General features: G+C 43.2%; 1 protein-coding gene across 3 annotated transcripts in view; it reads left to right on the forward strand.

Moving 5' to 3' along the window:
* Positions 1-13,357, forward strand: part of Rora (RAR related orphan receptor A) — a 779,408-nt gene that overhangs the window by 156,340 nt on the left and 609,711 nt on the right. The window contains exon 1 of one of the 3 annotated variants that reach the window (XM_069995265.1): positions 1,306-2,163. The exons of the other annotated variants lie outside the window; for them this stretch is intronic. Coding sequence (XP_069851366.1) covers positions 2,106-2,163 — 58 coding nt within the window. The 5' untranslated portion in view covers positions 1,306-2,105. Of the gene's footprint in view, positions 1-1,305; positions 2,164-13,357 lie in introns of those variants that run through there. 3 annotated transcript variants of the gene reach the window in all.

Consider the following 13,357-nt stretch of genomic DNA (forward strand, 5'->3'; position numbering starts at 1 on the left):
CGTCACTTGATTAATACAATGCATCTTGATGAATGTCACCTCCTTTATAGTTATTTCATTGGGTTGAGGACCCAATGTGTTTCCTTCTTTGTTATTATCTTTTAATTAAAAAAAAAAATCTTGAGGACCCGGAATGTGGCTTAGTGGTAGAGTCCTCAAGTACCACATACATAAAAAAGCCAGAAGTGGTGCTGTGGCTCAAGTGGTAGAGTGCTAGCATTGAGCAAAAGAAAAGAAGCTCAGGGCAGCGCCCAGGCCCTCAGTTCAAGCCCCAGGACTGGCAAAAAAAAAAAAAAAAAAAATCTTGAAATACATGGCAAGAAAAATGGTGTTTTACATGGTAGTTTCAATAGTGTCCAGCACAGAGGTTTCATTCACCTGAGGAAAGGTTTGAACTTTACTTCTTCAGTTGATGAGTGTTTCATGATAAAGCCGTTCTAGCCCATTACCTTCATTTCTCAAAACATAGGTTTTCATAGAGTGTTTCCTAAAGGCATTGCTAGTAAAAGCAGATGCCTTGCTGGGAATGAAAATGTTCAGAGCAGAACAGGGTATACAACATAGAGGAAATGTGTTCCTTTTGAGTAAGGCAGGTTTTATAAACAGTAACTAGTGCATGTTTGATCAGCCTGCTGTCCTGACAGTGTTAGGGGCTGTCAGCCTAACTTGATATTTTCTGCACATGGTTCCTATTTTATTTAGAAAATTAAGTAAACAGTAGGCAATATTTCAAAAAAAAAATCTCTGCCACTATAATTGCCTTTTAAGACATAATTAGGAACTCAAGTACCAGTGGCTTATTTATGCCTGTAATCTCAATACTCAAGAAGCGGCGAGTCAGAGGATCAAGGTTTGAAAGCCAGCCCAGTCAAGAAACCCAAGAATCCACCTCCAATTAATCAGCCAAAAGGTGGGCCAGAGGCGTGGCTCAAGTGGTAGAGTGCCAACTGAGCAAACTGCGCAAGCACGTGAGGTCCTGAGTTCAAACCCTAGTACGGGGGGGGGGGTGGGAGGAGGGAGATAGTGGGAAAGAGGGGGAAGAGAGGAGAGAGAAGAGAGGTATTTCAGTGTTAAGTTGAAGACCAGGATCACATCCCTAAATTGGGTCGTGGGGTGGAGTCTTATGCATGGAATATCCCCAGATCCCATTTCCATGCTTTAACTCAACCAGTGTTTATTGAGTGCCTGCCCATTGCTCCGCGCTGGACACTGTTCTGGGAATGGCAGAGACCTGCCTGGTAGAGGTGACACTCTGCAGTCTGCACCCTGTCTGTGACCTTGAACAGGTCAGCCTGCCTGGAGAGCAGGTGCACCCAGTAGGCCCGGCCCAGCTGGGCCTCCACACTGGGTCCAGGAGGCTGAGGCCGCGAGCTGATTGGCTGGCAGCGCGTAGGAAGCTACAGCTGGGCGAGGGCGGAGGCGCCGAGTCCTGCTGAGTCACGCTGACTCAGCCTCGTGGGCCAGCTGAGCCGCGAGGCCCCCACCCTGAGGCCCTCAGGCCCGCGCGCTTCAGCCTTCTGCACTTCCCGGGGCCGCCTCAGGAACTGGGTTCTGGAAGGATCTTCCCCTTGCGTCGTGGCCGAGATGTCTTCGAAGCCCTTGAGAGCCTCGGTCGCGTTAGGCCTGAACCAGGCCAGACTATCCTTTCCCAGAGGGGGACCTGGCGGGGGCACCGTGACCGTGACCGTGGGCCGGGCCTGGCCGGTGTCCTGGAGGAGGCCGTCAGGCCCCGTTCCAGGGGCGCCATGGTGATGGGGTGCTGGGGGCCTAGAGCCCACCCCGGCCCCCAAAGAACGATTGCCAGCCGGAGGTGGCTCCCACTCACCATCCCTAACCCCCCCCCCGAGACCCGAGCTGGGGAGAAGATGGGGGGTTCAAAGCCAGCCCCGGAGCGGCTTGTCTCCCATTAACCCAGAAAAGACCCATCTAGACGCGTGGCGGGCTTGGTGGAGCACCACACAAGCGGGCCCGGCCCTCCCCGCCACGCCGGTGAACGGCTAAAGGGGTTCAGCCGATGAGGGCCGGGTCCCAGGAACTCGGGAGCACCCCCATGGGGAGCAGGCCATTGCCCCAGCCCGGCGCTTGCTGTTGTCTCTCTGGCTACCATGGCACCGGGGACCAAGACGCCATGCCACTGCCACCCGGAGAACTTACACCTCCACTGTGAGTACACACGCGCGTGCACGCACACACACACACACACACACACACACACACACACACAGGCCATTCCTGGGGTGAACCAAGTTTACAGTTTGGTTCTCTCCTGCCTCTGTAAAATGGACATTACTTAAATGATACCGTTGTTGTTGCTTGTTTTAAAGAATATGAATTCTTTATTATTATTGTTATTATTATTTTGTGCCAGTCCTAGGCTTGAACTCAGGGCCTGGGCGCTGTCCCTAAGGCTTTTGATACAGGTTTCCCCTGACGGAGGGATTTCAGCTAATTATTCCTTCTAGGGCAGGAATGCTCCCTGTTTCTTGAGTCTGTCTGCTGAGGTCAGACTCCCCTCCCCCTCCTCCCCCCATCCCACCCCCAGGTGAAATGAACCTCATTGGCAAATACAACATTTCACAGAAGTGTAAGTTGACTAGGAGGGGATTGTGGCCCTCAACCTTTGGAAGTGGCCCGTGGAACACAGAATTGCATTTGGGTTTTGAATTTTCATTTTGTTAAATTATTCCTAAGTAGTTGTACACAAGGGTTTCAATTCAGCATATCAGTTTGTGAGTGCAGTGTATCTTGATCCATGGCACCCCTTCCATGGTTCTCCCTCACTCTCCCAACCCCATCCACATCCCCAAATTCCCTCATTGAACGTTTTTTTTGGGGGGGGGGTGGGGGGGTGGGTTGGTTGTGGGGCTTGAATTCAGGGCCTGGGCTCTGTCCCTGAGCTTTTTTTGGCTCAAAACTACTAGTGCTCTACCACTTTGAGCCCCACTTCCAGTTTTCTGGTGGATAATTGTAAGTAAGAATTTCATGGTTTTCCTGCCCAGTCTGGCTTCAAATCTCAATCTTCAGATCTCAGCCTCCTGAGTAGCTAGGATGACAGGCATGAGCCTGTCAATGTACAGCACCTTGCTGTACATTGCATATTATGATTGTATTCTCCTACCCTTTTGCTCTCCACTCATCTGCCCCTCTCCCCTTGACCTCACCCCCTGACACCTCAAATTCTAGCCTCCTGGTATTCATTTTATTAAAGTATAAATTAATTTCTGGAGGGAGTTTCACCATTGCCATCCTTCCCTGCTCATGTTATACCTTGGTTAATAGGACAGTGTCTGTCTGCATATGACACTGTAAATTTCTGTATCACAATCTCATTTTAAACAGAAGCCTCATGATCCAAATTTCCAGTGGAAAATAGCAGTCATTTCTAAGTAGTAACTTGTTATTTTCACATATTCTGATAACAGTAAATCAAGTTCAGTTGGCCTTAAAGTGAGGCATGATTGTCAAAATGTGTTTAGTATTTCCTGTTGGTAGAAGGAGGTTTTCCTGCAATCTCCCTTGCAAATCTTGGTTAGCTTGGTGTCAAGAATAGGAAAAGCCATTTTTACTCCCCAAGGGCATTATCAGGAAGAACTGAGTTCTGAGTCTCAGTTCACACAGTTATTGATTTGGTAATAACCCAGGTCCTTTGCCTCCAATGTCTGTTTTCTCTGCGGTGAACTGAGGGTTAAAAATGCCAGGTCTTTTCATGTAAACTGAGAAAATTCCATATTTCAGCACTGCAGTAATAGGGCTAATGTGTATTCAACAGTATTAGAGCCTTGTGGTTTAGAGACAGCAATGAATATACAGCCCAGAAAATGTATTTTAAAATTTAAAAACATCCAAGCTATACATGGTAACAAGTGTCTATTTTCCCAGATGTTATAGAAGGGGAGATTGGGAGGGTCGAGGTTCAAAACTAACCTCTGTATGAAAGTTGAGACCTCATCTCACCTAACAAGCTTGGCATGGTTACGTGTATTAACTTCCCAACTATGCAGGAGGCATAGGTAAAGAAGATCTTTTACAAGGCTTAAAGTATGAGCTCAAGACCCTGACTGAAAAATAAAGGAGAAAAGGGTTTGGAATGGAGCTCAAACTGGCCTAACCAGTTTAAAGGCCTTGAGTTCAAATCCTGTGACTCCCCCCGCCCCCAAGAAAAAAACTCAAGATGCATTGTGTAATAGGAGGTTGTACAGTAAATGGTCAATTCTTTTCCACTCTAGTGAAGCTAGTGGAAGCTAGTGGAGCTCCTACTGTGTGCTACCCAAATTGCAAGTCACTACTGGGCTGGAGTCACACTCCAAGCAGAGGAAAAATGGCAAGTATCAGACTCTGGGGCTTGGAGAGCTTGAAGGGGCTGGTGTCTACAAAAGGGGTGACAGGCAACCGAGGGCCAGAACTGAGGTTGGAAAAAGAAAGCAAAGCTGGGAAATGTGAGGCTTTGGTTTATCTTGGGGAAAACATTCGGATTTTATTACAAAAACCTAGCAATTTCTTGTATTTTCCTGCATTTCAGTAAGTGAAATTTTAGGTGTTTTTTTTTTTTTTTTTTATGCCGGTCGTGGACCTGAACTCTGTCTGGGTCTGGGCACTGTCCTTCAGCTCAAGGCGAGCACTCTACCGCTTGAGCCACAGTGCCACTTCCGGCTTTTTCTGTTTATGTGGTGCTGAGGAATCGAACCCAGGGCCTCAGGCCTGCAAGGCAAGCACTCTACCACTGAGCCACCTTCCCAGCCTCAAATTTTAGGTGTTTTAACAACAACTCTGGGGTTACCAGCAAAGCAGACAAGACAGGCATGGTTCTCTGCTTCGTCTCCATCTCTGCTTGTCTTTCACACACTGCTGCTCTTCCTCTTTCCATTTTGGACCTTTCTTCCTCCCTGTATGCTTGATTATTTGTACTTTTCATATTTTGTCTGGCCTTAAACATTTTCTTATAAGTAATCATCCACATACAGAAGGAATACAGTTGTGTGCTTTCATGTTGATGCTAGACCTAAAAGAAATGTATATGTAAAAATAGGCTTGTAACTCTAGAACTAATTGAGGGTGTGGAGGGAGGGGGAGAGAACATGTTAGAGGGTGAACAAAATTGAAATACATTGCATTTGTGAATGAAGGTGGCTAAATGAAATCCATTGAAAGCTGTTGAATAACAGGGAGTAGTGGGGATAGGTGCAGGTAACAAGGTCACTTAAGTAAAGCACAGTACATCCATGTGCAAAATGCTGTAGTGAAACCCCTTTTGAAAATTGACATACACTTAAAAAACAGAATGACATGCCAGTGCTAGCTACTCAAGAGGGTGACACTTGAGGATCAAGATTAAAAACCAGCCCAATAAATAAGTGGGCTAAAGACTTAAAGAAAAACTTCTCTGAAGAGGAAAGAAAGATGGCCAAATAGACACATGAAGAAATGCTCAATCTCCCTAGCCATAAAAGAAATGCAAATCAAAACAACATTGAGATACCACCTCACCCCAGTTAGAATGGCTATAATCAAGAATTCTAATAACAACAGATGCTAGAGAGGATGTGTACTGAAGGGAACCTTACTGCATTGTTGGTGGGAGTGTAAACTTGTTCAACCACTTTGGAAAGTAGTATGGAGGTTCCTCAAAAGACTCCACATAGAGCTCCCCTATGGCCCAGCAATCCCAATTTTGGGCATTTACCCAAATGATCACAAACAAGACCATACTAAAGCTACCAGCACAACTATGTTTATTGCAGCCTCATTTACCATAGCTAAGATAAGGAACCAACCCAGATGCCCCTCAGTAGATGAATGGATCAAGAAAATGTGGCATATATACACAGTGGAATTCTATGCCTCCATCAGAAAGAATGACATTGTCCCATTTGTTAGGAAATGGAAAGACTTGGAAAAATTATATTAAGTGAAGTAAACCAGCCCGAAGAAACACAGGCCCATGGTTTCCCTTATTTGCAATAACTAGTATATGTCTGAGACAAGCAGAAAAGGTCAGATAAGATGATGTTAGGTGAAATGAACCCCAAGATAAGTATTCAAGTGTTTTTTCTTTCATGCGATTGTTTCTAACATATTTATGATTTCTTTGTTGCTTTGTATGTCCCTCCCCCACGGTATAGCACTTGCTTTCACTGTATTTGATATTGGTATAATTTGTGGAGGGGAAGGGAAAAAAAATCGTTTAAATAGGGATACAGGTGGACCCATTGCAACATGAGATGTACAAGTCATTATGTTGAAAAATGAACTTTACAACTTTGGCGGGGAGAGGGGGTGTAAGGGTTGTTGGGGGGAGATGGGAAGGGATGGGAAGGGGAAACAAAGGAGGAGGCTACAATGCTTGATAAGAAATGTACTCATTATCTTGCCCATGTAATTGTAACTCGTATTTTCACAATTTAAAAAAAAGATTCAAAGCTAGCCCAGGCAGAAAAGTCCATGACGATCTTATCTTCAGTTAACCACCCAAAAACTAGAACTGGAGGTATGACTCAAGTGGTAGAGAGCCATCCTTGAGAGAACCAAAAAAAATAAAGTCAAAGCGAGAGAGTTAAGCCCTGAGTTCAAGCCCTAGTACAGGTACTAGATAGTTAGGAAGCACTGTTCTGGGTGTGGGTTTTCATAGAAGAAGGAAAGATGAACAGAGAGTGAAAGGAGGATGAATATGATCAAGATACTTTTTATGTATCTGCATGACAGTGGAACAGTGAAGCTTGTTGAGATCAATTTGGAAGGGGAAAAGGGAGGGGGAAGTAATGCAGAGAGTCTGATCAAGGTGCATTGTATGCATATTAGGAACACTTAAAATTCCAAAGTAGTGAAGTATCTGGACTTTGGAGATGTCTTGTGACCCACTTTATGTTGCCTTCAGTGTTCTGCACACGGCACTTCCTGTTTTCTACATAGGAGATGCCCAGTGAAGATTTACTGAGTTGCAAAACTCAAAGCTAGGTATTAGGCTGATGTGAAGAGTTTGTTTGTTTGTTTGTTTGTTTTGTGGGGCTTGAACTCTGGTCCTGGGCTCTGTCCCTGAGCTCTTCAGCTCAGGGCAAGCACTCTACCACTTGAGCCACAGCGACACTTCTGGTTTTCTGGTGATTAATTGGAGGTAAAAGTTTCACAGACTTTCCTGCCTGGGCTGGCTTTGAACTGTGACCCTCAGATCTCAATCCCCTGAGTAGCTAGGATTACAGACATGAGCCACCAGCACCTAGCTTTTTGAAGAGTTTTTAAGGCCAATGAGAAATGCACCCCAAAATGGCTTCATTATTTGTTTGTCTTTTATCTTTCAATGAACTGTGTAGTATCACTTCCTTTGATAGTGAACCTTCTTAACCTAACAACTTTTAGCATTGAATTCCACTTACAAGGAAAGCTTTTTATCCATTTTTAAAAGTATAGTGCATACTTGTAAGAAAAACTCAAGCAAGCCTGGCACCATTATCATCATAGTTGCTGAGCAGGTTGAGGCCTGACAATCAAGGTTTAAATCCAGCCCAGGCAGGAAAGTTTATGGGACTCCTATCTCCCATTAACCATCAAAAATCCAGAAGTGGAGGTGTGGCTCAAATGGTAGGGCAACAACAGCCTTGGATGAAAAAGCTGAGACAGAACCCCCTAAGTTCAAGCCCCAGTAATGGCATTAAAAAAAAAGAGAGAGAGAGAAGCAGTTTGGGATGGGTAGGACCAGTGTTTAATGATTCTAAACCACCTAAGTAGGCTGAGGTAGTGTTTTGCTGACTGTGGAAGTTCTTTGTGTGAGCTTGTTGGAGGACACAGCTCTCCCCTCATCCCAGGAGCCTGCACTGGTCAGTCCCTGCATCTCTGAAATGGGGATTACAACCTCTCTCATAGGGATTTCATCATGATAGGTAATTTTGTGGAACTATTAAGAAAAATAGATATTTAGGGCATTAAAATATGCCCATCTAAAATAGCTCACAGTACAATTTGGCTGTCTTTGCCTGGATCTCACCAAGTCTGTGAGTGAGATTCAGCATTTTCTTGTGGACTGTAAATTATAGTCACTAAATGAGCTTGTCAGTCCTGGGTAAAGAACAAAATGTCCTTGGGTTTACCCCCACGCTACATAGCTTTGTGTACTTGTATTGGAGCCCTGAATGTGGCAGTAGTCCAATTCTGACTTCTTTTCCCAAGAAGTCTACCAATCCAGAAGAAGCAGTGGCAAACAGAACCACTCCCTGAGAGGCCTCTGGAACCTTCCATATCATGATACTGAATGCTGCCGTGTGTGTGTGTGTGTGTGTGTGTGTGTGTGTGTGTGTGTGTGTGTGTGTGTGTGTGTGTGTGTGTGTGTGTGTGTGTGTGTGTGTGCGCGCGCGCGCGCGCGCGCCTTGGCAAAGTGCTGCCCTGCCACAGGGCCTGTACATTTTGATCTGCAGGCTCAGATCCCCTATAGTCACCGGAAGGGACCATTCTACTGCTAGACTCTCTTCTCCCACTTGTGGATGAACTTGCAGTTTTCCCTTGGGACCTGTGATTCACCGTTGTGACCCTTCCTATCAAGATAATAGTATAAACATTTCTTGGGAGTTTATTTTGATAATTATCATTTTATATGGTCATATGCACATAGCTATATAGCTTTGTGATCTAAGATAATATCCTCCTTTGGTTTTACTGTGTGAATGTCTAGAGTCCTGAATAATTTATCATGTCCAAATTATTTTTTTCCTTTGTTGCTGTTTTTGTTTTCTGTATTTTGTTTGTAAATTTACCTGTTTTGGAGAGAGTAAGGGGGGAGCACAGAAATGGTGGGACATGGTGAACATATGCAGCAGTGATACTACACTATGTTAAAAATGAATCATACAACTTGTGTGTGGGGACAGAAGGGAAAAACTGGGAGAAAGTGAGGGAAGGGATGATATTTTTTGGTCGGTTGTGGGACTTGAACTCTGGGCTGGGGTGCTGTTCCTGCGCTCTTCAGCTCAAGGTGAGTGCTCTACTGCTTGAGCCACAGCGCCACTTCTGGTTTTCTAGTGGTTTATTGGAGATAAGTCTCACAGACTTTCCTGCCCGGGCTGGCTTTGGACCAAGATCCTCAGATCTCAGCCTCCTGAGTAGTAGGATTACAGGCATGAGCCACCGACGCCCGGCACTGTAACCCTTCTGCATATCACCTTGACAATAACTATTTTAAAAAAGATATTGTAAATAAAACAAAGTCCTAATTGAGAGCCTTTAGGCCTTGTTTCTTCTTTCTCAGGCCCGGGTCTTAGAGTGTTCAGGGCCTGTATGAGCACAGAGGGGACCCCAAGTCATAAACATTCCATCTCAAATGAGCAACCTTAGTTGTGATCAATGATCGACCTACAGCATTTTACAAAAGTGATTTTGTTTAAATAAAAGGCTCTGCTGCTTTAAAAGTATCCCTCTAGCCCCTTTGTTTACCCTTTGACCTTGCTTAGTTGTATAGTCTTCCCTTGACAGGTTTTATATGTAACTTTCTTTAAAATAGTTTGTGTTAGTGAAAGCTTTTTTCAGGATGTAAGCCTTTTAAAAGACACACAATCAATCATACATCCTCTTCCCCCCAGCATCATGGTATTAATCACACATATATGATTGTATGTATGTGTGCATGTCAGTATTGGGGCTTCAGAGCCTCATATTCTTCCTGCCTTTTTTGCTCCAGGCTGATGCTCTACCACTTGAGACACCAGTCCACTTCTGGCTTTTCTAGGGGTTAGTTGGAGATAAAAGTCTCATTGACTTTTCTGCCTTGGTTGGCTTGGAACCATGATCCTCAGATCTCATCCTCTTGAGTAACTAAGATTACTGGAGTGAGTCCCAAGCCTCCATCTATATTTTTCTTAATAATTTTTGTTGTTCTTGTTGAACTCTCTTTTAAGTTTAACATATTTCTATTCTAAGTGTCTATATTCCTGCTATTTGGAAGACAGAGGCAGGAATATCATGAATTTGAGGCCAGCTTGGGAAAACTTAGGGAGACCCTATCTCAAAAACAGAAAAATTAACAGGCTGTGAGTGCAACTCTAGGGGTCCGGTATTTGCCCAACAAGCTGGAGGCCTTAGGTTCCATAATTCCTAGTAGTGACTAAAAAAACAAACCTACCCATTAGTGTTTTTAATACTTCATCTTCCTGTTGGCCCAGAGAGCCTCCAAGTAAAATGTAAGATATAAAACTCAACTGGTTCACTGCCTGCATCTGGAGGTGCAAGCATTAAGGCCCAGATAATCTGCCACATGGCCTTGTGCCTGCCTTCTTTGTTTGGCTGGTGCCCTTGGCAGAGCCATACCTGATACCCGTTTCATACAACTCTTTAGGTGCCGTCTTGGAGAGGCCCTGAGTCTAGGATGGTGTCCATGTCACGTAATGCGTTTATACAAAAAGAATTGCAGTTATAGGAAAGGAATATTTTTCTTGTACTTAGGATTTAAGAAAAATATGGAAGATTTAAGTCTATTGTGCTTTTGTTGTTGGTCTTTATCTCCTTGTGGCACGAGTGAATAAGCACCGTGACCTTCATCACCTAGAGAGATATTTAGCTATCACTCTAGTTTTCTAACCAGAGAATCTAAGAAAACTTCAGAGGAGAAATCCAGGGGAAGAGGAAAGCAATACTGCTGGCAAATAAAGGCAAGAGTAAGGCTGGATGAGGTGGCTCACATCTATAATCTTAGATACTTGGGCAAAGATCAAGAAGATCACAGTGTGAGGCCAGCCAGGACAAAGGTTATTGAGAGCCTCCATCTCACTAAAGCCAAGTGTTGGTGTCTCCTCCCTGACCGTCTGGAGGCCTAGGTAAGATGATTGTCTAGGTTGCCCTAGGCAAAAATGTGAGACCCTATTTGTCATACCTAGTACCTGTACAGCCACCTATGCAGCCACCCTAGAGTTTTCTGGAGCTCCTCTGGAGAAAGGAGCCCAAGGATCTCCAGTTTGAATTTCCCAGCACACTGTTTTAGACTTTAGATGGTATCTTTTGATTTCAGGGAATGAGGTTTTGACTGCAATTAGCACGTACCATTCTTTGCCCCCCAGGGACTGTTCGTAACATTTTTAAATTTCCTCATACAGTGTGCTTTTTTCATTTTGTGATGTGAGTAAGCCCCTCAGATTGTAGAGATCTCAGTAAATGGAGACTGTTATTTAAAGTAGAATCTCATACAATGACACACCCAACAATCATTTTCATTCATATTTTCCTCATTTTGTTTGACAACACTGATGTAGTATTTCTAATTTTCATTTTTTGTGTAGTGTTATAAAGCCTATTCTTTGTGGGTTTAAATTCCAGAGTAGCATATCTGATTTATACTTGATAAAGCAGTGTTTGCCAAGTAATTATGCTGAAGAGTAGCAAAAAGGGAAGACCATAGTATTAAAAAGAAAAAAATACAAACCCTAAAACCAGCAACCAGGCATAGTGGCTCATAACTGTAATCCTAGCTACTCAAAAGTCTGAGATCTAAGGATATAGTTTCAAAGCTAGGTTGGGCAGGAAAGTCTGTAACTCTTATCTCCAGTGAACCAGCAAAAAAGGCAGAAGTAGAACTGTGGTTCAAGTGATAGAGCTCCCGTATTGAGTGAAAAGCTAAGGGATGACCCTCGAGCTCTGAGTTCAGCCCTAGTACTGGCACTAAAATAAAAACCAAAATAAAAACAAAAATCATCAGATTATGGAGCTGCAGTGTGCTTCATCTTATTGGGATGGAGAAATGTTGTTAGCTTCTGAGAGGTCTACATATTAAAGACTGGCTTGATTAGACTTAAGCTTCAAAAGTTTTTTTCCGCATTGTTTTTCACTGTTAGCATTTGGGTTAAACAAGCCTCACATTTGCTGATCACCAAAATCTGTGGTGGGATTCTTCTGTGAGGAAGACATCAGCAAGCTGAGTCAATCTAGACATTTATTTTAACTGTGAAAGCCATGGCGGATGATTTATTAAGCTTTCTTCCTCCTGATTCCAAATAACATTGTTTGGGCTCCAGATCCCTGAAGGATAGGATTCTGTCTTACAGATCAACTTTAACTTTGTTTATGCCTTGGTTTGTTCAATTGTTTGATGATGATATTGGTGTAGTAAGCAGAAAAGACAGTCCTGGGACCATTGGCTAGAGATTAAATGTATTTTTATTTTTATGTGGGCCCTGGTGGTTTGTGCCTATAATCCTAGTTACTGAGAAGACTGAAACCTGGAGGATCAACGTTCAAAACCAGACCAGGCAGAAAAGTCTGGGTGATTCCATCTCTATCTAATAAGCAAAAATGTTGGACTAGGCATTGTTCAAGTAGTAGAGCAAGAATGCTGTGTGAGAGCATGAAGCGCCAAAAATACTTCTTTATGGATGAATTATATGTTTGTGCATATGTATGTATATGTGAAAATTTATAAATAAAATACATATATAAATATGCACACATATAGTGCATATATATATAAAGTGTTCCATGTTTTCTTGATTTATTTATCAGTTGTAGGACATTTGGGTTTGGCCAGTGGCTATTGTAAAGAGTACTGTACATGTGTAAAAATGAAATAGTCAACTTTGTTGAGACTAGTTTGGGGAGAGGAAAGAAGAAGAGCGAGGGGATGAGTGTGAGCAAGACATATTGTATGCATAAAAGGGCATGTAAATATTAACCCCCCTTGATACTAATAATTATTAAAAAGAAAATGTTATAAAGCATAATATGTGCTATCAGATTTTGATACTTAGAACCTATACTTGCATTTCAAATATGGATAGATATAAACATTAGCAGTTCTGAATACCACCAGACATTGAACAAAGATGTATTGCTTCTACTTATCCTAGGTTAATTCATTTGTTTTTATCATCTGTAAGTAATTGTACAAAGGGGCTTTAATTCAACCTATCAGCTTATAAGTACAGTGCACAGAGATCAATGTCACCCTTCTGAGTTAATTCTTGTTGTGTGAAGTTGCTGGGTGGATAAATAGGGATCATCATACAAATACTTAAGGCTAAGTGAAGAATCCGGGTGCCATTTCTTATTTGGTCCCATAACCTTCATCCTAGAGGGCTTTGCATATCTTTTGTGAGAGCCCCATATCTGAGAGCCACCCCTGGGGAATGGCCATCTTTGTGATCAGGCCCTAAGATGCACTGTGCTTTTTTTAAAAAAATTTTTATTAGACAAATGTTTGAATCAGGCTTTGGCAGTGGTGGGGTATACTGTCCCTGATCTTAATGGATGCCCACTTTGATGGCAATCTGGCAGAGTATCAAACTTTGGCCCAAAAGCAGAGGTGGTACAATTAGACAGCTGAAGATGCATTCTCTAAACACACACTTTTAATTGATTTCAGCTTGTTTGGTTCACAAAGATAGAGCTCTGACAC

This window comes from Dipodomys merriami, unplaced genomic scaffold (assembly GCF_024711535.1).
Source record: "Dipodomys merriami isolate MVZ:Mamm:240054 unplaced genomic scaffold, mDipMer1.0.p SCAF_48, whole genome shotgun sequence".
In the NCBI taxonomy this organism is placed as follows: Eukaryota; Metazoa; Chordata; class Mammalia; order Rodentia; family Heteromyidae; genus Dipodomys; species Dipodomys merriami.